Source organism: Bactrocera neohumeralis, chromosome 3 (genome assembly GCF_024586455.1).
Source record: "Bactrocera neohumeralis isolate Rockhampton chromosome 3, APGP_CSIRO_Bneo_wtdbg2-racon-allhic-juicebox.fasta_v2, whole genome shotgun sequence".
Classification (NCBI taxonomy): Eukaryota; Metazoa; Arthropoda; class Insecta; order Diptera; family Tephritidae; genus Bactrocera; species Bactrocera neohumeralis.
Window position 1 is genome coordinate 22272882 of NC_065920.1, and position 24328 is coordinate 22297209.

The 24328-nt window shown below is 32.6% G+C and overlaps 1 protein-coding gene across 6 annotated transcripts in view; it reads right to left on the reverse strand.

Moving 5' to 3' along the window:
* LOC126753597 (protein turtle homolog B) overlaps positions 1–21553 on the reverse strand; it is a 284120-nt gene extending 262567 nt beyond the window's left edge. For 3 of the 6 annotated variants that reach the window (XR_007666195.1, XM_050465150.1, XM_050465154.1), the window contains exons 1-2: positions 21242–21553; positions 18257–18978 (exon numbers count right to left, since the gene is read on the reverse strand). Coding sequence is in view for 5 of the 6 variants with exons in the window: in XM_050465150.1 (XP_050321107.1) it covers positions 18257–18287 (31 nt within the window). In the remaining variant the exon portion in view is untranslated. The other 3 variants (XM_050465153.1, XM_050465151.1, XM_050465152.1) reach the window with 3 other exon arrangements.
* Positions 21554–24328: the final 2775 nt, after the last annotated feature.

The following is a 24328-nucleotide window of genomic DNA, read 5'->3' on the forward strand; positions in this document are numbered from 1 at the left end:
TTTTTCCTTCATACGAGAAAAATTTAATAATTTCACCATGTTGTGGTGAATTTCTTGTGGTGAATTTCAATTTTATTTTCACCATGCTGTGGTGAATTTCAATTTTGTTTTTTGATTCACTTAAAAAATTATCAAAAAAAAATTTACTTCTTCACAAACAAAAAAAACTATGTATTTGGGACAGAAGAAGCTAATTCTACTTCAAATTTCGTTAAAGGAAAATGTTTTTTTCTTCAAAATAAAAAAAAAATCAAAAACTTGAATTTTTTGTTTTTAAACGTAAATTTGAGGTGATGTCAAAAAGCTGCAAATACAGAGTTTGTAGCCCTTTTCATTACCTACAACTTTGTTACACAACTTTTTTCCAAAAAACTCGTAGTTTTGCCGGAAAATGAGTTAAGTTTTTTAACGCTTAAAAATTCGTCTTTTCCTCTTGCCGTCGACCTTTGATATTTTATCTGTCCATACCAATGGTTTCCATCCCACTATGATTTTTTTCCTTTCAAAACTTATCTACCCTGGTCCATAGCCAAACGACCTCCTTTAAATTTTATGAGCACTCATGATTGTATAATGTTTCAGGACTCTAAAATGTACATTAAGCGCTATAGACTATGTCTGAATAGATTAAAGAAGATTATTTTACTTATTCTTTTGCGCTTTTAGGACCTAAAAGTGTACTTAAGACGAAAAAAATAACTTTCTGAAAACTCTAGACTAGTTTTACCACTTAATTGAACAAAACTGACTGTTAAAGAACTTTTTCTCTTCCAGACAGTTTTTTTCCTAAGGCAGGCTGAACTTAAAGAAGCAGTAAGAAGCCAGATATGAGCTGGGAAAAGCTGCTTAAGAGCCTAAATATGATCAGACAAGCCCATAGCTCAGGAAAATTAAACTAACATTGCTTGCTTTTGAAACTAACTACGCCAAACGCTTCTAATATTTTTTTTCATACAGTAATTTTCCTGAAGTGTTCCGCTTTCTATGCCCACCACTGTCGATATATGTATGTATAACAATTTCAGTTAAGAAAATCAGTTGGTATTTATTTGTGAGCATTCCAAGTCAATGCTTTGGGCGTGTGTTCTTAGCCACAGCAGTTGGCAGTATCTAATTTCTGCAGCAAAGACAACGCCAAAGGCGGTAAATTTTGCTGCTGACTAGTTGGGCGCAACCGGGTTGTTTCGTATACTTTCTATATTATATTTTACGAACTTTTTGCCATAAATAAGGTAAAGAGGGTAGAGTTAGGCTTTCTTAGGCCTACTTTTGCTGCAATCAGCAGCAACTGCAAATGCCGTTATTTTTTTATATATATTTTATTTGTTGAAAAACAAAAACTTTTGCTTTCCTCTTGGCTGACTAACTGGACTAACTCGAGTACACTACGCCTTTATATGCGCTGACTTTTGGTCAACAGCTAAGAAAAACATAACCTTAAAAATCTCAATCAGCACAAGCGAGAATTTGACTTTTTCAAAGCCTTTTTGGGTTGCGCTAACTTTGCGTTTTTTCTGTTTTTGTTTGTGTTCTTTTTTTTGGCAGCGCCTATATCATAATAATTCAAAGCGCAGGCAGACAGACAACAGTAGAAGCAGCAGAAGAAAGTGCAGCACAGACTCGCAGACAAGTGAAGCCAAGCAAGTAAAGGGGGGACAATTGCCTGGCAGCCAAAAGTCCACTAACTACCGAAAATGTCTACTAAATAGCAGCGAAAATGGCGCTCAACACCAGCAGCTACCAGCCACCAGTCACCACTCACCAGCCAACAAGCAGCAGCATAATCACACCAGCTTTGGACGCAACGGCGGCTAAACAGTTGCGACGTGGTGTGGCGTTGGGACGCGGCGGCGGCGGCATATGGCAATGTTGATAGACGATTTGAAATTCTCTCACGTGTTTGTTGTGGTGCGGCGTAGCGTTTTTCTGCTTGTAATGTTGTCGAGTTGCAGAGCTTGTTACAATTCGCCTAGTACGGCGGCGTTGTTGAACGTTGTCAAAATACGGTATGTACGGGTAAATACCGTTTGTTATTGTTGTTGTTGTTTTTGTATTTCAGTCGTGCGGCTGCGGCGTGTTCGGAATTGAAATTTGATTTTATGCGCTTTTTGCTCTTCAACCGACATATTTCTCTTGGTGTTCGCCTGTTTTGCTTGCTTTATTCTATTTTTTTTTTTGTTCTGCAGTGCTGCTCCTGCTTTCTATGATGCCCCTACGCTTTGCAAATCCTTTTATCCCTTATTTTGTTGTTTTTGGTTTTGCGCTAACGATTGCAGCAACCGCTTGTGCATTTGTGCGGAAAAAAGTACAAGTGAATGGCGTATTTTTTATTCATACGAAATGCAAGCACGCAGTACTCGCCTGTTGTTGTACCTATTGTTGTTGTTGCTGTATGTATGAGTCTGCACTAAATTTTTTATGCGGGTTAAGGGTCAATTAGACGGTGCCAAATAGGGGGCAATTGCACTGCACTTAACGGTATGGTAATGGGTATGTTGGTGTGTGTCGGTGAGTGGTGGTAAAAAAGGAGCAGTGAATGGGCCGAGAATTTTGTTGAATTTAAGTATTTTAAATTTGCGGCAAGGATTTTTTTTTATAAAAAATATATAGAAGTTTGTCAAAATATGGCAAATAAAAGCCGTAAAACAATAAAATTAGTCATATAAGTAGTAAAACCGTATCGCTCAAAAGTAAGAAGCTTGAATTCTGGCCACTCAATGTGTTAAAAATTTTAAATTTTAAATTTTTTAAATATTGAAAAATATTATAGTATCGAACATTCACAATATGTTTAAGTTAGAAATGGCAGGCTTATCAAGTAGTCATTCAACTCTAAGCACTGAAGTACTCGAAAAATATTTATCTGGTTGTGCTATTGGAGCTTGAGACATCAACAAGCCAAAAACGAGTTAACTGGAAAGCATTACGGGAGCAGAATGCTTAGGTCCAAATATATATTTATTTAAAACATTAGACCTTAGTAACGATATCAAATGTTTAGTATGTGAAGAAACTAATCAGCTTGTACTCAATATGCACTCAAATTCAGCATCCATCAGTAGTATTTAATATTTTATATAATATAATATATAATACTTTGAAGTAAAAAAGACAAATTAAGAAAAATGTTATCTGCTTTTGCACCGAAGCTATAATACCCTTCACAAGTGCATTTTTTAAAGCATAAAAGAATATAAAAATATCTTTTTCTTGATTTTGATTTTGATCTGAGCGTTTGTAAGGCAGCTATATGTTATAGTTGTCCGATCTGAACAATTTTTTTGGAGACCGTAGACATGCTTCGGCTATTAATCTGTCCCAAAATTTCGTGAAGATATCTTGTCAAATAAAAAAGTTGTCTATATAAGAACTTTATTTTGATCCAACATTTCTATGGCAGCTATATGCTATAGAGAACCGATCTGAAAAAATACTTCAGATATTGTAGCGCTGCCTTAAATAATAACCTTTTCCAAATTTCTTGAAGATATCTCGTGAATTAAAAAATTTTCTCATACAAGGACTTGAGTTGCATCGGTCAGTTTGTACGATAGCTACATATATGTATGTTATAGTAGTCCAATATCGGCTGTTGCGACAAATGAGCAGCTTCATGAGGAGAAAAGGAAATGTGCGAAATTTCACAGCGATATCTCAAAGACTGAGAGACTATTTCCCATATAAGCAGAAGGACGAACATGATCATTTAAATATGTATATATGTATGTATGTATGTATGTTCTTATGGTTTCCTTCTGGCTGTTAGAATCTTCGTGGCAAAAAGTATGCCCTGTTCAGAGTATGAATACATGCATACATATATCACTACATGCCGCTGGGCTCCAACTACCCAAAAGTAATCATAGTACATATGATATACATATAGATTTCAGGAATATTCGGTATCCTAAAATTACTAAGGGTTATTCTTATTGATGTTGTTGTGGTAACGGTTACCTAATCCCGTTAGGATAGTAAGGAATAGATAAGTTGTCATCGAGGTCATCCAACGGTTGGAAACGTGCTGTTTCGAAAGGCTCAGATCGTAGGGAAAGAGGTCAGATGTGTTGGATTAGCAGGACATGCAAAGAGGTGGTTAGTGTCATGCGGGGACTCGTTGCACGCCAGACATATGTATGTTCGATATGTAAAGTTAATTTCTGGATAAGTAGGAGTTTAACCAGTTATAGTATCCAGAACGAAGCTCCGTAAGGGTCACTCGATTCTCGCAGCAACTCAAGAGGAATTACTCGAAGGAAATGCTTTTAGGTAAGTCATAGATCGCAAAAAAGCTGATCAGAAACGTAAAATAAATTGACCAAGGCTAATAACTAAATACGATTTGATAAAAACTTGCACGGCTTGTTTTAATTTCAATCCAAAATTTCACTCTGAAACTGAAATCGGATACTGCTCAAAACTAAATGTTTCAAACATATCGCACGTCACTAAATATTTGCTAAAGGGTTACTAGGTTGAAATTTAGGAGTCTACCTCAAATACAGTATTGCCATCCCCATGACAGTCGGATGAAAACAACCGAAATGGAGCCGGATTTTTATCCAGACAAGGACTGTCAGCATGACAGTTTTCCTCCAAATGACATTTATATATTTTTCTGCCGCCACAACTTTAAACAATTTTTATAAAATATTTCGAGTTGTCAAAAAAAGTTTCTTCCTACTTTCGCTCATAAAAAATCCAATGAAATGCAAGCTTAAAGACTATCAATGCAAAATAAATGACGACCAGTAACGATAGTGTCCCTTTATTTGCAAGTGAAATGTGTCAAATAAGCCGGTCAAACAAATCTGGGCAAGCAGAGAATTTATTTCAAATCCGCATTTATCAGCGCGCCACTCAGAGCGCCCAGTAGCATGGAATGCAAGATATATGTAAAAGCGGGATTAACACAATTATTTATTGATTAACACAACAAATAAATATGTATAACCAGTGCGGGTATTGTCACTGACCCCAATACATACAAACATACAGACGTATGCAAATAAATGCTTAGCTAGATAGTTAAATACTTGAAGCTACCAACAAATGCTGAGAAGGCGTAACTGTAATAGTTGTGAGCTTTGGCTATTGTAGGCGTCTACTGCCCGTAACTACGGGACGAAATGAGGGCATTTCAGCAAAATGTGGCAATCACTACTCACGCTCTCTCTCTCTACCTTTCTTTCGCCCGCTTTATGCTACGCTTGCCAGTTGTAGTGATAAACTTAAAATTCTTGTTGCATTTGGCAAACAAACTAGACAAATGTTTATTTAAGTGTTGGAATAACTATGTTGCACAAGCTGAATATTTAGTGTACACGGAGCAATGAAAAATCAACAAAAGTGAAAAAACGTTAAGCAACAACAGCAAAATCCATATTGAAGCACAGATGCTGAGTTAAAAAGATACTTTCACATATGTAATATGTGTATGTGTATGGATGAAAAAGTTGTTCAAAACAAATGCAGCTGTATCTTATGCACACTCACGTACAGGTATACAAACACACAGCCATACATATGTGTGTTTGTACCTCAATAAGTAACGACTTATTTATACAACTGCTTAAACGCATACGAAATGAGTCAGTGCTCGAAAACAGCAGGACTAGCTGAGTGGTGAAAGGAGAACTTCAGAAGTGATAAAAAGAATGCGATAAAATTTTCAGATGTGTGATTTAGTTAGTACAGTGAACCTGCCGGTAAAACATTTAACAACCGGTGCTGCTGGACACACGACATGTACTTATTCCTAGCAGTTTTAATCATCAGAAATGGTGATACGCGCTGGCAGTTGCGAGCTCCATGCAATAATAAAATTTGTACAGACTAGTTACAAACTAGTTGCAAACGGAGCAGTTTAAATAATAAGTTTATAACAATTGCGTGACTTTTAGAAGCAATAAAAATTTTAGTATGCGTATTTTATGCAATAATAAAATTGTTGTCAACTAGTTACATCTTCTTAGGAGGATGGAGTCATGTGTACACGCAAGTGAGGAAAGTTCTCTGATCGCCATTCACTTGGGAGTGGCCAGAAACGATTCTTTTACATATGACTCAAGCAGCTCACGACTTCCGGTCTTTGACCAAGTATCCTTTGGGTAGCCTAAGAACATCCGTTCGAAGGCGAGCTAAAGCGAGAAGGCGAAACATTCCCATAGGGTTGTGTGCTGGGTTTGGGACCCGCCACGTAAAAAGCTCACCCCAATGAAAAACTCCCAACAGCCTCGGATGAGAAACCCCCCTTTTGATGACAACTAGTTACATACTAGTTACAAAAAGACTAGTTTGATTAACAGGTTTATAGCTATTGCTATAATAAGTGATAATAATTGCGTGACTTTTAAAAGCAATATACATTTTAGTATGCGAATTTTATGCAACGATATAATTGTTGTCAACTAGTTACATACTAGTTACAACACGGACCAGTTTGATTAACAAGTTTATAACTAATGCGTGATTTTTAAAAGCAGTTAAAATTATACTAATTGTAGTCTAAAAGCTTGCCCGCTTATTATAATGAAATTGATACTCCGATCTGTTAATAAAGAAGTTATTAGTTTCAGAAGTCCACCATGACAGAAAGTGTTAGACATAAATATGTCATCTGAGCAACTGGAAAACAAGCCGTAAACTATTGTATAGTCACAAAAAAAACTCGATGCAAATTTAATATTTTTTGAAATGAATGTTTTGGCACGTCAGATGGTATTATGGGTCCTGTTCTAGTCTCGGATGACGTGTCATATATTTTTCAGTATGCGAGAACAATCCATATACATATTGTCTTAGAGTTGTTTTATCAGCTTTGGCCAATAAAGTACACATAATGATTTGCAAATAAATTGGATTAAAATTGCTCTGAAGTAATTTTATAGGTTATGTTAGGTTCGATAGCTGATCCAAAGGTAACACTTGGTTTGTAAACGAGTTCGAAAATATTATTGAATAGGCTTAAATTTCTCCAAAGCATTTTATAGGTTAAGTTAGGTTCAGTCGTCGATCCATAGGTTGTACTTACCTAGATCGTGCCTGGATCTCTGGATCAACAATCGAATCTATATATATAATTGTATAACTGTGGTGCTGCCATAACTGTCAAATATGTGACAGTTTTTACTAAAATGAATACTAGTCACATTAAGTTTGAAAAATACAGTATGTTTTTTTAAGAAAAATTTACTCAGATCTCGTTAATGTCCACCATTTTGCAAGCGTTTTTTTAGTATTAATTCCGCTTAAAATAGTAAAAAAAATAGCTGCTTGTGTTGATTCAAGCCAAGTTTCCAGAAAAAAGTTTAATAAACAACCTTACTGGTCCTCATGTAACTAGTTACCGAACTAGTCACGAAGGCAAATGCACATAATTGCAATTTTTGCCGACACACCCAAACACACACATTTTGTACACATTTCGGAAAAAAGCCGAAGAGCAATCGGGCAAAAAAGTAGTGCGCACACACACACTAGTAAACATATATGAAAATGCCGAGTGTTGGTCGGAAGATTTTCGTGGGGCTTTGCAAATGTGTGCGTAGAGGTGTGTATGTGGCGTTGTGGGTCGGTGCGGCCGCCTAGGCAAGGTAGACAGGCGAAGTTCCAATGCCGCGCTGCGCTAAGCGCTTTGTTTGATCAGCTGAAAATTACTTAAATAGCAATTTTTTTGGATTCTTTTTTATTCAAATGCAAAAAGCAGCACATTGGACACATATTGTTTACTTAAAAATAACTGGGAAAAAAATAAAAATATTGTTTTTTATAGTACTGTTATTAGTAGTAATTTTTGGAGTGAAAAAGCGAACCTTGAGTAGAATTTTTTATTTTTTCTACATAATTATATGTGAAATATGCGCATATGAGTGCCATAACCACTAAGAGGATGAGGTTATGAAAACATGCTAAGTGCTTGAGTAAATTGTCTGGAAACCAAACATTATTCTTGTTATTTTTGTTTTCCGTTTTTTGTGTGCATTTTTTGCAGTTTGTTTCAAACAATGCAGGTTTTTGTGTGCAACGCTCCCTTGAAGTGTCTTTCAAATGCTTGTATGTACATATGTTTGTTAGCAAGTAAACTACTACATACACACATTTACGGCTATATGTATACAGCAATATTTTCGTCCGCGTGTGCTAAATGTATAATTGATGGTCAGTCGGACCCGCAAAGCTTGTGGCTGCAGACAGTTGAAATGAAAGCTTTTGCGGCAGGGAAGCATTAGGGACGTCAAAAAGGCATTGAGTAATGATGCTAAGCGCAGAATTAATAGATTTACACAGCGGCAACTACTATATGCGTACATATGTATGTACATATGTACACATCCATATTTATACGTACAATTTCGAAGAAAATTAAAATTTTGTGTAAATGGATGTTGGAGTCAAAGCTAATTGTTTTTTTTTTTTGCTCAAGTTGAGAATTATTTAATTTAAAATTAAGTGAAACCAAATTTTTTTTAGGAAAGAAAAAATATATTAAAAATCAAAGAGAATGAAATTAGAAAATAAAAATTAAAAAAAAAATTAAATTAAAAAAAATTAAATTTAAAAAAAATTAAATTACAAAAAACTTAAATTAGAAAAAAATTAAATTAAAAAAAAAATTAAATTAAAAAAAAATTAAATTACAATTAATTTTAAAAAATTAAATTAGAAAATAAAAATTGAGAAAAAAATCCAATTTTGAACGGCTAAAGTTTCGAATTTTGTTAAAAAAATGTGGAGGACTATTCATTAAGTTTAAATATTTAAAGGCCATATTTAAACTTAATGGGCTATTTTATCAAAAATACTTAAACATTTTTTTTTAATTAATACAAATTATAAAAAAAAATGTATGGAATAATTCAAAATTTTTAATAAAAATATAAACTTTTGAGTTTGGAAAAAATGTTTTTCTAACAAAAAGTTTTAGGTGCGGTGTTATGCTTGGAACTCCACCATTCTTAAGTTTAAATACTAAAAAACGAAATTTATGAAAAATATTGTATGTATGTATATTTAAAAATTAAAAATCTAATTTAATTTTGAAAAAAAAAAATATTATGACAATATTTATAGAAAGTATACAACAAAAAATATTTATATAATAAAAAAAATGAAGTTAAAAAAACTTAGTTTTCAAATTTAAAAAAATTTCGAAACACTTTAAAATTTAGAATGTTATCGCCTACTCTTTTCAAGTTTCAACACTAATTGAATGATATTTATGTAAAATATTGTATAGAAAAAAACTCAATAACAAAATAAAATTTTGAAAACATATTTGAAGTTTTTTAGAATTTGTATCATAGCAATATTTATGAAAAATGCAAAGAAAGAAATATTTGTAAGATACAAAAAATTAAATTTGAAAAAAGCTTAAGTTTCGAATTTGGAAAAATTATATTTACAATATTTGTAGGATAAAAAAAAATAAATTTTATAAAACTTAAGTTTTGAATTTGGAAAAAGTTATTTTTGACACCCTTTAAAATTGATAGGGTTTTCGGCTACTCTTTTTAAGTGTCGATACTAGTAAAATGAGATTTAAGAAAGATATTGTATAGTTGAAAAAAAATATTAAATTAAATTTTGAAAATATATTTGAAGTATTTTAAAATTTTTATCATGATAATATTTATGATAATAATTTAAAAAAAATTTAATTTTAAAAAGCTTAAGTTTCGAATTTGGAAAAAGTTATTTTTGAAACACTTTAAAATAGATAGGGGTTTCGGCTTGCAACTAAACTATTTTCGAATTTGGGAAAAATTATTTTCGAAAAATTTTAAAATTTATAGTGCTTTTGGCTTGGAACTCAACTATTGATTTAAAAAAAATCAAAAACAAAACATATTTAAAGGATATTTAAGTACAATTTTGTATATTTAAAAAAATTAAAATAAGAAAAATTTTTGGAAAATTTCAAAATTTTTATTAATGAAAATCTATGAAGAATTCAAAAATATACATACATACATATGTACATATATTGGAAAGCTTAAGATTTCCGGCTTGTAACTTAACTGCTTTCAAATTTAAACACTACAAAAGGATATTTAAGCACAATTTTGTATATTTTTGAAAATTTAAAAAAATTAAGTTTTGAAAAAAAAATAAATATAAAATTGGGGATTTTTGAGGAATTTTAAATTTTTTCAAATTTAGCTGAAATAATTGTTTTCGAAACTTTTTTTATTTTTAGTTTAATTTTGAATTTTAGGCGAGTGAATTTGAAATCGAGAAGTACTCAAAAATATTTTTATAAACAAATAATTTCCATCAAACGAACTTTACAAAGACTTTTTTGTACCAAAAAAAACATAAAAAAATAATTTATTAATAAAATTTTAAGCGAATGTCTCAATAAACCCTACACAAATCAATAAAAGAGGAAAACAAACGTTATTTTTTTTCAAAAACACAAACGACTAAACGCAAAATATATAAAAATTAAAGATAAAATCGCACATATTTTCCAACTCGCTGCAACCATTAGAGGCACACACACTAACACAAACGCACGACCATCAAGCAGAAGTGGCAGAATGGCTGGAGTGCTCGAACTCACTATAAAATTCCACAATATTTAAACAGCAATATTTACTCATCAATTTTGCAACTCGCTCTATAACTGTTTGTCGATGTGTGTATGTGTGTGTGTGCGTTATAGCGCGCTGAAGGTCAAATTGTGGTATTTACGAGTAAATGCCCTGGAACACTTTCAAACAGAAGCGCCACATGGACCACACTGAACAAATATGTATAAATGCGGAGTCATATGTATTTATGTGTGTGTGTATGTGTATTTGTATGTGTGTGTTTATGTGTAAATAATGGTATGAGGACGCTAGCAGCGAAACTTTGGGCAAAAACTGGATAAGGCAAACAAGCAAACAAACTTTAAGGCAAATATATACAGTTACATATATAATATATGTATGTATATATGTGCGCTTATATGTAGTTACTTAATACCGCTATATATACATATTTACATGTATTTATGTATATATGTATGTATGTTGCTCTAACAGCGCTTGTGACCCCAGCGGGCAGACCAATCACAGTTGTTCAAGTTGAACTGTGAACCCTGAAGTGCCACCCACAGGCAATTAATATGTGCACACTCGGTGTACAAACAAACCAAAAAACAACAACATGCAGCATGCTATGTAACATTAATAGGAATATGAACAACAAAAACAAAGCGAATAGCTAAATGGATGAAGAGCAGCAATTCATGTGAGTTAAAATAAACTTGTGCGAATATAAATTTATTTACATGTACATGAGTGTGTGTATGTGTGTGTGTACATGAATTGTGTATAAATGTGTATGTATGTATATGGATGTATATTTTTGTTTAATACATTATTCATAATGACTTTTGGCTGTGCATGAAGTGAAGTGGATGCGACGAACAAACGCACACACTCAGGCGCACAACAACAATAGCAACACATGTGTATGCAATTGTAGCAAATCAGGCACTCAAGAGCTTATATACATACAAACATACAAAATTGCATGCATGTATGTAAGTATGTGTGTAAGCCAAACATTTGCGGGCACCAGTGCGCTGCACTGTAGGCTATATGTATATGGGATATTCCATACCAAATCGACCACTTTTGAACCCGACCCCTTTAGATTTTGCTGAAACTTATCAATCCGTTTTTACCCTTTGAAAAACATTTTTGAGAATATATAAAAAAACTTCCAAAAAAATTTATTTAAAAAAAAAATTGTCAAATTTTCAAAAATGAAAAAAATAAAAAAAAATATTTAAAAAAATCGGCCCACTCCGGGATTAGCAGGGATAGTTGTCAAATTAATTGAAGTTTTTTTTTGAGGAAAAAAAAAAATATAAAAAAAATGGCGAACACAAAAAAAAATGACGATTTTACTTAAAAAAACCCGATTATTTTATATAATTGATCGTGTTAATTTTTTTCGTGTATATTTTCGAAAAGTTCATTCAAAAGCAAAAATTTAAAAAAAAGGTCCCCAAAAGTAAATTTCTACAAAAGTTATGGCTATTTGAAAATTAAAAAGCCATTTTTTTTTTAAATTCATAACTTTTTTGAAGTTGGACAAAAAATTTTGAAAAAACTCTCCAAAATGTTTTTCAAAGGGTAGAAAAGGATGGATAAGTCTCAGCAAAATCTAAAGGGGTCGGGTTCAAAAGTGGTCGATTTGGTATGGAATACCGCATATATATGTACATACATATATGTGTGTACATATGTACATAGATATACATATGTACTAAAAATATATATATATATGTACTTATCCATATGCATCTACATGTCTATATGTCCATTTGGCCTACGAAAATTTCATAAACTTGCGCTGAAGTGGCGAAGCGGCAAGGATTCATGAGCCAGCGCCCGCGTGCGCCCTCAGCTATAATTCATGTTTATTTTAATAAACTCATGCTGAAGCGCAGCAAAACTCAATGTACACTCGAAGCACAAATAAAATAAAAAATTCAAGCGAAAAAATATATGTGTGTGCATGTGTGTGTGTGTGTGTGTAAGAAATGTTACAAATTGGATAAGAGCAATAAAATCGCGGCAACAAAACCAGTTATGACCAAGAGTAAACATTTCATTTAGTAGCATACTTTTCGGCGCAGCGCTTTTCCTACGCGAGCACTTTTTTATTATTAGCTTTTTTTGTGCTTTTATTTTATTGTTGCTCGTCGCGCAACAATGTTGAAAGGATAATTTAACTTGCAGTAAACAAAAAAAAAATAATACGAAGTGCAGTGAAAAAAGTAAGCAAAATAAAAGCGAAAACTCTTAGGGAGAGTAAATTGCAGAAAAACAATGCTAGCTGCGCGCTTGAAAGTATGCTTTATGGAAAAAATGAGGGTCATATATACTACTCGGGCATGCTTGGCGGCGGCAAATAATATGCGCAGCCAGCTGAAATAGCAACATGCATTGCTTTAACGCTTGCGAATTAGTGCCCTAAGCAAAGGCAACAAAATTAGTCGTAATAACGGCGGGGGATTTATGTGGGGAGAAATTGCGGTTAAATAGCAAGTACGGAATGCTTATAATAAAGTTGCATAAATAAAGACAAAATCAACTAGCAAATGTGATGCTTGCTTAGCATTAAACCTTTGTGGTTCAAAAAGTAAAAAAAAAGGGTAGAAAAAGGGACATAGGCGACCTAATAAAATATGTTGGTGAATGTGATGAGCAGACTGAATAAAAAACAGTTAAATGACTGGCAGTTTGAAAAGTGTGATGACATAATTCGAAGAAGAAGAAGAAGTTTGAAAAATGTGATGGCATAATTAGAAGCCAAAAAAAATGGAAAATAAAATTTTTTCGAAAACAAATTCAAACATTCTTTTAAGAAGGTTGTTAGATTTTTTTATAATTTAAAATAACAAACAATTCATAAATTCATATAAAAATATGTGAGTTTTGAGAAAAATATTAAACATTGAATAACTTTGCTCTGAGAGCAAATGTAGTTAAGATTATTAAATAATAAAAACAAGAAAAAAGGTTGACCTCGGCTGCACAGAAGCCATAATATCATTGATAAGTGCATTTTTTTTTAAAGCATAAAAGGGTATAAAAAATCTTTTTCTTGATTTTAATCCATGAATTTGTATGGCATCTATACGCTATATTTGTCCGATCTGAACAATTTCTTCGGACTTTGTAGCAATACCTCGGGTAATAATCTGGGCATAATTTCGTGAAGATACCTTGTCAAATGAAAAAAATTTTCCATACAAGAACTTGACTTCGATTGGTCAGTTTGTATGACAATTATATGCTATATATTTGTTCGATCTGCACAATTTCTACGGACACGGTAGCAAATCATCGTATAATGATATGTGCTAAATTTCGTGAACATACCTTGACAAATAAAGAAATTTTCCTTACAAGAACTTCAGTATGATCGGTCAGTTTGTATGACAGCTATATGTTATATTTGTCCGATCTGAACAATTTCTTCTGACATTGTAACAATACTTCAGATAATGACATGTGCCAAATTTCATGAAGATACCTTGTCAAATGAAAAAAATTTCCATACATAAACTTGAGTCCGATGAGTCAGTTTGTATGGCAGCTAAATGCTATAGTTGTCCGATATAGGCGGTTACAACAAATGAGCTATTTCTTGGTGAGAAAAAGAAGTGAGTACAATTTCAAGTCAATATATCAAAAAGTAAGGAATTAGTTCGCATTCACACGGAAATGATATTTCATACATATGTACATATATATAATTAAGTGTCTCCGAGTGTCCTTTGGATGTTACTAACATCGTTACAAACTTAATTACCCTGTTCAGGGTATAATTATTATTTCCACATTACGTTTGCTACTTTAATATTCAGACGACAATTCCTGTAAAATTTTCAAAGTAAGACCCTCATGTTTAATATAAAGCTTCAAAATTATTAATTAAAGAAATATATTTTAGAACAAAATTATTTTCTAAATTCAGAAATATTTTACGAAAACTCACTTAAATCCTAATTTTCTAATGGTTATTTTTTAAATTTTGTTCAGCGACTATACTACACGTGAATGACTTGATTGAGATTTATCAACAATGAAGAACGCATGCTGCAGTTTTGAACCTGTCGAAACATAGTCTGCAACAATTCTTATCAATAAGAATTATCTTTCATGACTTTTTTTAGAAAATTAAAGCCACAATTAAGGAGAGGAAGCTCCTCGAAACGGTTTTTCTAAACCCATCTAGGCAGAAGAACACTCCAAAAGATTAAGGAGGCAAAGCTCTTCAAAACAGATTTTTTAAATGTTGATCACCTAGATATAGATGATGATATTACGAAAAAATTACTATGTCAAGACATGATTGCAAACCAAAGTCTGTTCCAAAATTGTCGAAAAATTCAAGTTTATGTCAAAAACAAACATTTTTGAAAAGAAGTAATATTTGAAAAATGATTTTGAAAAAATTTGGGGAAATCAACACTGTTTTTCATGAAAAAAAATTAAGTTTCACCTTTTTTTCAAAAGTGTTTTAATACGACCTTATTTCGAAATAAGACAAATAAAAAAACAATCTGTTCCACGATTTGCCTGAATTAGGCAACAAGACCGTATAACACAAAAAAACAAAAATCAAACATTTTCAAAATGAAGTGATTTTGAAAAAATTTGTCGGAAATACTCAGAATTTTTCATTCAAAAAAATTTAAGTTCCAAATTTTTTTTTAAAACGATTTTAATATGACCTCATTTCTATATAAATCAAATAATAAAACATACATCGAAAATATTTCTCGACTTTGCGGCCTTCTATAAAAGCGTAAATGAAGAGATAACGAAATTATTAAAATCATTATTAATTTTTAAAATAATTTTAATGACTTTTTAATAGCAGCGCCCAAAAGCAAACGCCGAGTTCAAAGGGAATACAAACAACAAAGCGAAAATTACACACGCTCAAAACTTACATAACTCAATAAAAAAGATTTTCTAATAAATTGCATATGTCCCCCGAGGTTGAAGTTGCTATAAACATATGAATACATATGATTTATTTTTGTACATATGTTTTATATATATATATATGTACCTACATACATATGTTCCACAGCGTTTAAATTCTAAGTTATTGATTCCGTAGCAGAGCTTTTTGCTATTTCTTTATATGTATTTTTCCATTTTTTTTTTGCTATTTTTTGCTATTTTTCTCAGTGACAAATGCGAAAGTCAACAAATGCTTTGAGTTGTTGTATAGTATTGTAAAGCCAACAACAAGGCACACAACCTGCGAAGCAAAGCAGCTGACGGCAACACAGTGTGTCAGTGGCAATTGATAGTTTAGGGAGCAAGCAATGAAATCCAAGTAGCCATTGGGGACTTTGGTGTTAGAATATAATTTTTGCTTTGTGTTTTTGTTGTTCTTTGTTTTTGCACAACTGTAGTTATATGGCTGTATATTAATGCTTTGCAATATTTATGCAGTGCGTTAGAACAAACACATTTATAAAGTCAGTTAATGACATATGTTTTTGAAGTAGAAATGGTTGATTGATACTTGAAGAAAGTACAAAATGATTGTTTATTGGAAAAATGTGAGAACACATGTAGTTATTAACGGTGTTTATTTTATGTGAGGTTTTTTTATAATTTAAGGTTTTTAATTTTAATAACAGATGCCGGTTAGGCAGACATTTTGTATCGATTAAGGGGTTATTCTAAAAGCCAAGAAAATCGCATTTTGAAGATTTTTTTTAAGAAAAAGAAGAAACATTTTTTTTCATTAATAAATCTAAATCAATATATATATATATATATACATATATATTAAAGAAGTGGTAATTAATTTTGAAAAATTTTGGATTCCCATGATACCGTAGCCGATCTCTAGGTGAACCTTCGAAAAAATTTGTTAGGCAGTAAGGAAGATTTTTCTGCTTTAAATTTTCTCAAATCATAAATTTTCAAAAATCACAAAAAATAATTATTATTTCAACTGGTGCTTAAAGTTATGGAACAAAGGACTAGTAAAAATTTGATATTTGACTCAATGTCTTCTTCCCGAAAATTCGATTTTTATGGAAAATTTTTTATCAGAATGGTTTCAAAAATCTAAATTAATATTAAATATTGAAGATTATTAAAATAATCTTATCCCTTCGAGTATTACTTGACAAATTAATTTAAGAATGTCGTGTGAAATTTTAAGGTCGCCCGACTGTCAATACAGGGTTTCGAGAAAACAAGTTTGAAGTTTTGAGAGCCGACTATACTAAGAACTTTTTTAAATTTCAATTTCTTTACAAATACGCTCATATCTCCGAAACTATTCGCCGGATCAACTTCCAATTTTCAGAAAACATCCTCAATAGTATGTCATTCGATATATGTATAACCAACAAAAAAATCGATGTGTCTCCTTAGAACATCTGAGACGTGTTTAGTCTTTTCAGAACTTCTAGAACATATTTAATTGATTAAGCCAGAAGCTTATTTATGAAATAAGGTTTATTGAAAATTAAAGTCTTGTTGAGTTGAATATGAAGTTACTTTGATTTGAGGGGATCGTGAGAAATCTAATAATTTTGTTGCATATTTCTAATGTGGACTCTAGTGGAAACATGCTCTATAGCATATTTTTAATGCTGACATTACTAGAAACAATCTCTGAATCTCAATTTGATCAAAGCATCGTCAAAATAGGCCCAAAATTTGAGCGTCAAGGCCAAGGACAAATGTGAAATGTGGTTCTTAATTAACTTAATGAAATGCACATTTCAGCTAGATAGGCCTTTATTAATGAGAACTTGGAAGAATGTGTTCGAAAAGTGCTAGAAAAACTGCAACACTAGGACCGAGGTACATAAATAGTTTACCCATTCTACACTGAATTCGGGCCAACATGAAAAATTATCATTTCTCAAAGCTCTCCCTCGCCTCGTATAAATAAATAATCTTTATAAGCATTATATACTGGGTTTATAATCGGACAAAGACTGTCACCCTACCAACATTCTTCTATCTAGAGAATGTTTCATGGCATTAAATCGATACGTTTTTGTTCATAAGCTTTTAATTGCTACTTTTACTTAATAATTATACGTAATTTCAACGTATACTGTGAGAACAATGTGGTTTGTTGCAAAAAGTCATTACAATTACTAAAGTAAAAATAAAAATTATGTGACATTCTCGGCTTTTAGAACGTTGCTCAACTGGATTACATGTTTGCAATAAGTGGAGCGGCATTTAAAAGCAACTATTTAACTATTGATGGTGATAATTAAGGCAACAAATATACAAAAACTTAATTACAAATGTATTTAGCGGTAATTAAACTGTAATCACAGAGAATTACAAAGAAATAATTGTAGAGAAAAGGATACGAATGTTAAAAAAAAAATGATATACGAACTAGTATTAAATAGATTTCGATTATTTTTACACAAGACATAGGTATGTACTTTCAAACCACAAACGGATTGCAATATAGTAGGAGACAAAAGAAATCTCGATTACTAGCAGTACTTAGAATAATGACTCACAAGAAAGCACATTTCAGAGTCAAGATAAATGTATATAACTGGTAGTATAACTGGTAATCTATCAGTTATAAATGTATATAACTGGTAAATTTTCTCTCTCAAATATATTTTCTTGTTATATATATATACATATACATATATGTTTATTTAAGTATTTCTTAAGTGTCTGCTAATTTAATAGCAATAGCGACTGCAATTTTATCGCAGCAAGCTTACCGATTAAAAAGTATCTCCACATTGCAAACATTTTGTTGTTGCGTAGTTTTGCTGTTTTTGTTGTTGTTGATTTTAAAGATGGCTCTACTAGAATGCTTTGCTGTAAGCAATAATATATAATGTCTCGTTGTCGTCACTAGGCTGCTACTATAAATGCATTAGTATGAATTGTTGTTAGTTGCTGCTTGTTATTGTTGTAAACTTTGATGTAGCAACCAGCTTTGCGCTTAATGGTTGCTGTTACTGCACACTTTTTATTGTTATGCTAATAGCAGTGAAGCACTGTTGCACTATTGTTGTTGTTGTTGCGGTGTTATTGTTGTTGTACCGCATAAGCTGCCATTTAACTGGTGATTGTGGTTAATTTTGATTTTTTTTCATAAACACTTTTTGTTAGTTTTAATTTTTCGCTTAATTTTATGTTTTTATTTTAAATTTTAACACTTTTCGGTTTTTAATGCATTTTGCTAAGCACAATTATACACTGTAAGTGTTTGAAACACTTTGCGCAAACTTGCGCAGCAAGCTGGAAAAAAGTTTGTGCAAATTTGTGGTTTGCACAACTTTTTTATTTTATATCTGTATTGTTGTTATTATTGCAAGTAGCAAGCAAGCATTTTTGATTAATTTTTTTTTTAATATTAGTTAGATTTATGGTTAGTAAGCGCGCTGCTTTAGTCTAATTGTACACATTTTCGTTTATTTTTCGCTGCACTTTTTCACTGAAAGAAGAAAAAATAATATTTTTTATGTTAAACAAGATTTTTAAGGTATTTCAACTTATTTTTTGCACAAATAAAAACTTTGTTGTTGTTTGCGCGCACCACTTGGCATATGAAACCCCTGGCGTAACGTTTTATTTGCTACCAATTGCTTTACTTTGTTTTTGTTTTTATTAAATTTCTCTCACTTTTTTATTTTTTTAATCTGTGGCCTACAATTTTATAGTTATTTATTATTTTTTCCAACACTTAAGCTGTGACGCGCACACAAAATGGCTTCTTCGCCTTAGCCCTTAAAAAGTAAGTTATTTATTTTGCTTTGTTTTTTCTTCATGCCATGTTCACTATATTGACAGACACACACATAATACATATGTAACTACAACTGGTTCTTGGTTAAGTTGTTGTTGATGTTGTAGTTGTTGTGTCATTTACTTTTCTTATTTCGCTCACTGCAATGCGCCACAAAACAATGACTTTAATCAGTCGAAGAAATCAAGCAAACCAACTCAAGTTGGCCTGAGCGCTCCAGCAGACATACATACACACGTACACATATGGGATAGAACACTTATGCAGCATATGACAAGGGGTGCAAAGGAAGCGTATACAAAAGGTAGGGTCGCCTGAACCAGGTAGCAAAGCAGCACACAATACAGCCAAGCGAGCGTGGCTTGTCTCAGAGCCAGCTCGTCCGTCCGGCCGTGTCAAGCATTATACATAGAAAAGGAGAAAAGGTAAGTAAATGTAAAATCCGTTGAGTCGTTTGAAAGGCTTCCAAGAAGTAGGTATGCGTCGTAAGCAACTTAAACGGCATACACAGCGTGCACTCTAACACACGTTGAGTTATTTGCGAGTGTGTTGTTAGTGCATTTACAATTTGTATGTGTTTGCTATGAATTTTATTTCGTTTTTTCATTATTGCTTTCTTAACCAATTTCGCATTATTATGCAGACGAATTTCAAGAGAAACGCTTAAACCAAACGCTAAGAAGCACACACGCACTTATATACATACATATATGTATGTATACAAATACACAACATATCAAAATAAACGCGCCATCAGTGGCAATATTGATGCGCTGCTGATGATATTGGAAATTGGTAGGTGAGGTAAGATGGACAGCTAACTATGATTGCTGACTGGTTTTTACTGGTGACGACGTCTCAAAGCCGTGACGCAAAGCTGGCTGGCTGGCTAGCTTGGCATGTTGGCGACACACAGCGCTGCCGAGCGGACAGACATTATGTATTGAAAACAGGTTTGACAGGTAAGCAAACGTAAGCGCAAAACTGAAATACAGAAAAATGCTGCCAGCTAAGCCACTCTACAACTACATAAGTACTTATAGATATGTGTATGTGGCTATCAATACATTTGTACATGCGAGCGTCTTGGCTGCTGGAGTACTTTGTAAGCGCGCTCACGCGTCTAAGCTGAGCACGGGTACAGGTGAGCGCACACGGCAAGATAAACAAACAGATATATGTACATATGTATATATAAGGAGCGCTGAGAAGACCCCTCCAACACGCCGGCACTGCAAACAAGTTACGCTGCGTTATCCGTACGCGCACATTGTCTTGTCTTATGCACCAAGAAAGGAAAGTAGTGGTCCAGCGGAATCGTGCAATAGAGATTTATCTGTCTCTGGATGCTGTGTGCTGCTTTTTCGACGAGTTGTAACTTGGCACCATGCAACTGGCATGCATTCGAGTGACTTTAAAGTCTTGCACTTCTCGCATGTAAATATGTACATATGTGTGTTTATATGCAACTGGCATTGTTATTGTTGCTGGTTACTTTGATTTTTGTTATTGTTTTTACCTGCACTTCACACATGAACACAAGCTCAAACATAGCAACACTAATACAAACACACACAAACGAAGTAGGGGAATTTGCTGGCAGTGAAAAAAAACAAATTCTCGAAAATCTTAAGGTTTGAATCACTGTTCCACTAAAAAATGTATACTTCACACTCAATGTATGTGTATGTATGTATGCACATATTTATTTAATCGAATGTATAACGCTTTGCAAATACACTACGAGCACAATTTAAAGGTGTTGCCTCACATTTTTTTTGTATTGATATACCTTGAAATTTGCACACTCGCAATTCCGCAAACTTTGCGTTTCACCGTTTGCTCGTAGTAACAACAAATCGCCTTAAGCGACCACACACAACAACTTTTTTCTTCTTCTTGTGATACTCGTTACTTTGCTTTTTACTTTATATTCCTTTTCTTTGCTTACCGCACACTCTTATACACTCAATTTGGTATTCCCGTTATTGTGTGTTATTCAAGTGAATTTATTTTTGTTAAACCAAAATTTAATACAAATGACGTAAAATATTTGCAATTCGTTAAACACAAAAGATCCACTTGCATCACTCACTAATTAAGTACACAGTGTGTATAATTTCGGGTCGGCTACTATTTTTTGGCCGCCTTACTTTTTTCGACCGTTTTTCAGCTGCTAAATTGCTGCTGCTGCTGCTTTCCGTACAGCGTTCACAAACAAAAAGCCACACACAACAAGTAACCGTTGATTGTATCCGACACTGTTGAGAGCACAAATAATACTAAAGCAGGCACTGTTGTACGCATATGCAATGCTACGCGGTGTTGAGACTGCTTCTACTTCGCCCGTTTACTCACTCGCGTGCACAGTCGTTGTGCGCTCTCACGAAGTCGTTTGTACGGTCGGTTCGTTTATTTTAGCAGTGCATTGCACAGCGAAATTCTCCGTTGACTGCATTTGCTGAGCATTATTTGCTTTGCAGTGCAGCAGCCCTTAGCAACATTTGGTATAAAAAATAGCAACATGTGTTGCGAAAAGGAGAGCAGCGAAAAGGCAAAAATTTGCTCTGAAATCGCCAGCAACAATCACAGGTGTTCTGCAACATTATCTTTATGCGCTCTCTTGTTGATTTGTATAGAAATGTTAAGAGAGTGCGCTGGCAACAATGTATATGATATAATGCATATCCAAATGTTTATAAGCATAAACGTTGTTGCTTTGGATTTATTGCTTAAGGTAGTTGACCTTATCAGCAAAAAAATATGAAAAAATTAAAAACTTACAAAAAATTTAAATAAAAATAAATAATAAGCGTTTGAATAATTAATAAAAATTGGGTACTTTAAAAATTGCTTATTCCTCTTAAATATTTTTTTAAATTTATATAGCACGACATTTAAAAATAATTTAATGTAAAAAAATGTTAATTTGTTTTTTAGATATAAGTAAGCAAAAAACGCACATTTTCACATTTGCTCAAATATCTGCTTAGGTTTTTGTTACACTGCTTGCAAAAAATTTAACATACACACACACATTCTTTGAAATATATTTAATTGAATTAATGATAAATTATGAATTTTAAGTTGGAATTTTATGTACAATTTAATAAATAAAACAGCTTTCAATTACGTGTTATACTGTTCCTTGAAATGTAAGCAAAATTACTGAATATGAACTGTCAAACGGCGAAGAAAATAAACACAAAAGGAATACAGTAATAACCCAACAAATCAAAATGGTAGGTTACATTTGGGTTACTTTACATAGGACTCATTTCGGATCGAAGGTTGAAAGTATTAACAAAATACGTCCATATAACGAAAATTTGGAATAAAAAATTGCGCGATTTTTTATTCCAAATTTTCGCCTGCGGCGCTTTTTTCAATGTAATAGATTATACTGAAAATATAATGAAAATTTGGAATAAAAAATCGCGCGATTTTTTATTCCAAATTTTCGCCTGCGGCGCTTGTTTCAATGTAATATATTATACTGAAAATATAATGAAAATTTTGAATAAAAAATCGCGCGATTTTTTATTCCAAATTTTCGTTATATGGACGTAATATATTGCCCACTTTTCAGGGTCTTGTATAAATGGTTGGTTGGGTTATCTTGGTATTACCGATACATATACAATTTTTAATTTTCAGTGTTTTTGTTATTTAAATAAAGTGGATTTCCACTTTAATTCATTGAAATAATAATAATAATAAACATAGAGTCACTCTATGCGTAAAAATACATACATTTTATAATAATTAGCGAAAATTGTAGGGAAAAACTGCGATTTTACACCATTTTCAGGAGGCTGCCCTAGAGCCCCCCGTGGTCCTAGGGGGGGAAGGGTGCTATTATTCAAAAGCTCCATTCATTACCTTCAAATGAGGGGGTAGCAAGCCCCGTTTTGCGCAAAACCTCTTCAAAATGAGATACTAAACTAAACATTCCCCAATAAAAATATGTACTAAAAATTCAAATATTAAATTAAGTGACATTTAAAATAATAATAATTAAAAATATTTTCGGTTTATCTACTTAATGTACTATATAAGATTGCTTATGCATATACATACAAATGTATAAACATAAGTGAAATAAGAAAATTATATAAACAAAATTAAAAAAAAAAATACAGAAACAACATATAAAAAATAATAAAATTTCAAATAATTTTCTTCCATCCCTACCCTCCTCTACATCACCAGCAACTTGAGTTAAAACACAACATTTGTGTCTGCCAAATAGTTGCGGCACATTTTGGTATGTTGAGAGTGCTGACTGCCACTGGAAATTATCTCTTAGACCATTATTTTCCAATGCAGCGCTTGCACAATTTGCCTCTTCGCATTTGCCGCCTTTTTCTAGGTTTGCCGCGCTCTGGCGTGTTTCGCTATTTCGTGCTCATGCTTTTGTTTTGATTTCTATTCCTTTTTTTTTTGTTTGGTTTTTGTTATTGCTTCTCATGTTGCATGAACTATTATTGGCGATTTCGTCGAACCGGTTGCACTGGTTTTGCAGTTGCACTTATGTTGCAACTAATGTGCGGTTTCTGAAAAGAAAATGCATTACCGTTTTTTGTTTGTTGTTTTTTTCTGCTGCTTTCAATTGCTTTTGTATGGCAAATGCAGGTAGGGGTCAGCATAGTTCACGTTAGGTGAAAGAGATTGTGCTAAAGTGATTGACTTCTTAGGAACTTAAGCGGAATAAGAAATTAGATTCAAGAGATAACTACGTTTTTAGTGAAAATACATACAAGTACCTATGATAGTGTGAAACAAATATATAAAATAAAATACATAGAAATTTAAATAAAATGTTTATACCTATAAAATAACTAGTAAACGGAGCAAATATTCATAAAAAAATAATACAGTGAAATAAAAATAGTTTAACATGGTTGGCTCAAAAAAATGAGCAGCTTCTTAAGTAGAAAATGATGTATGCAAAACTTCAGATCGATATCTGAAAAATTGAGGGACTATTTTGCTTACATGTATATATGTATGTATGTATGTACATTCATATATGTAC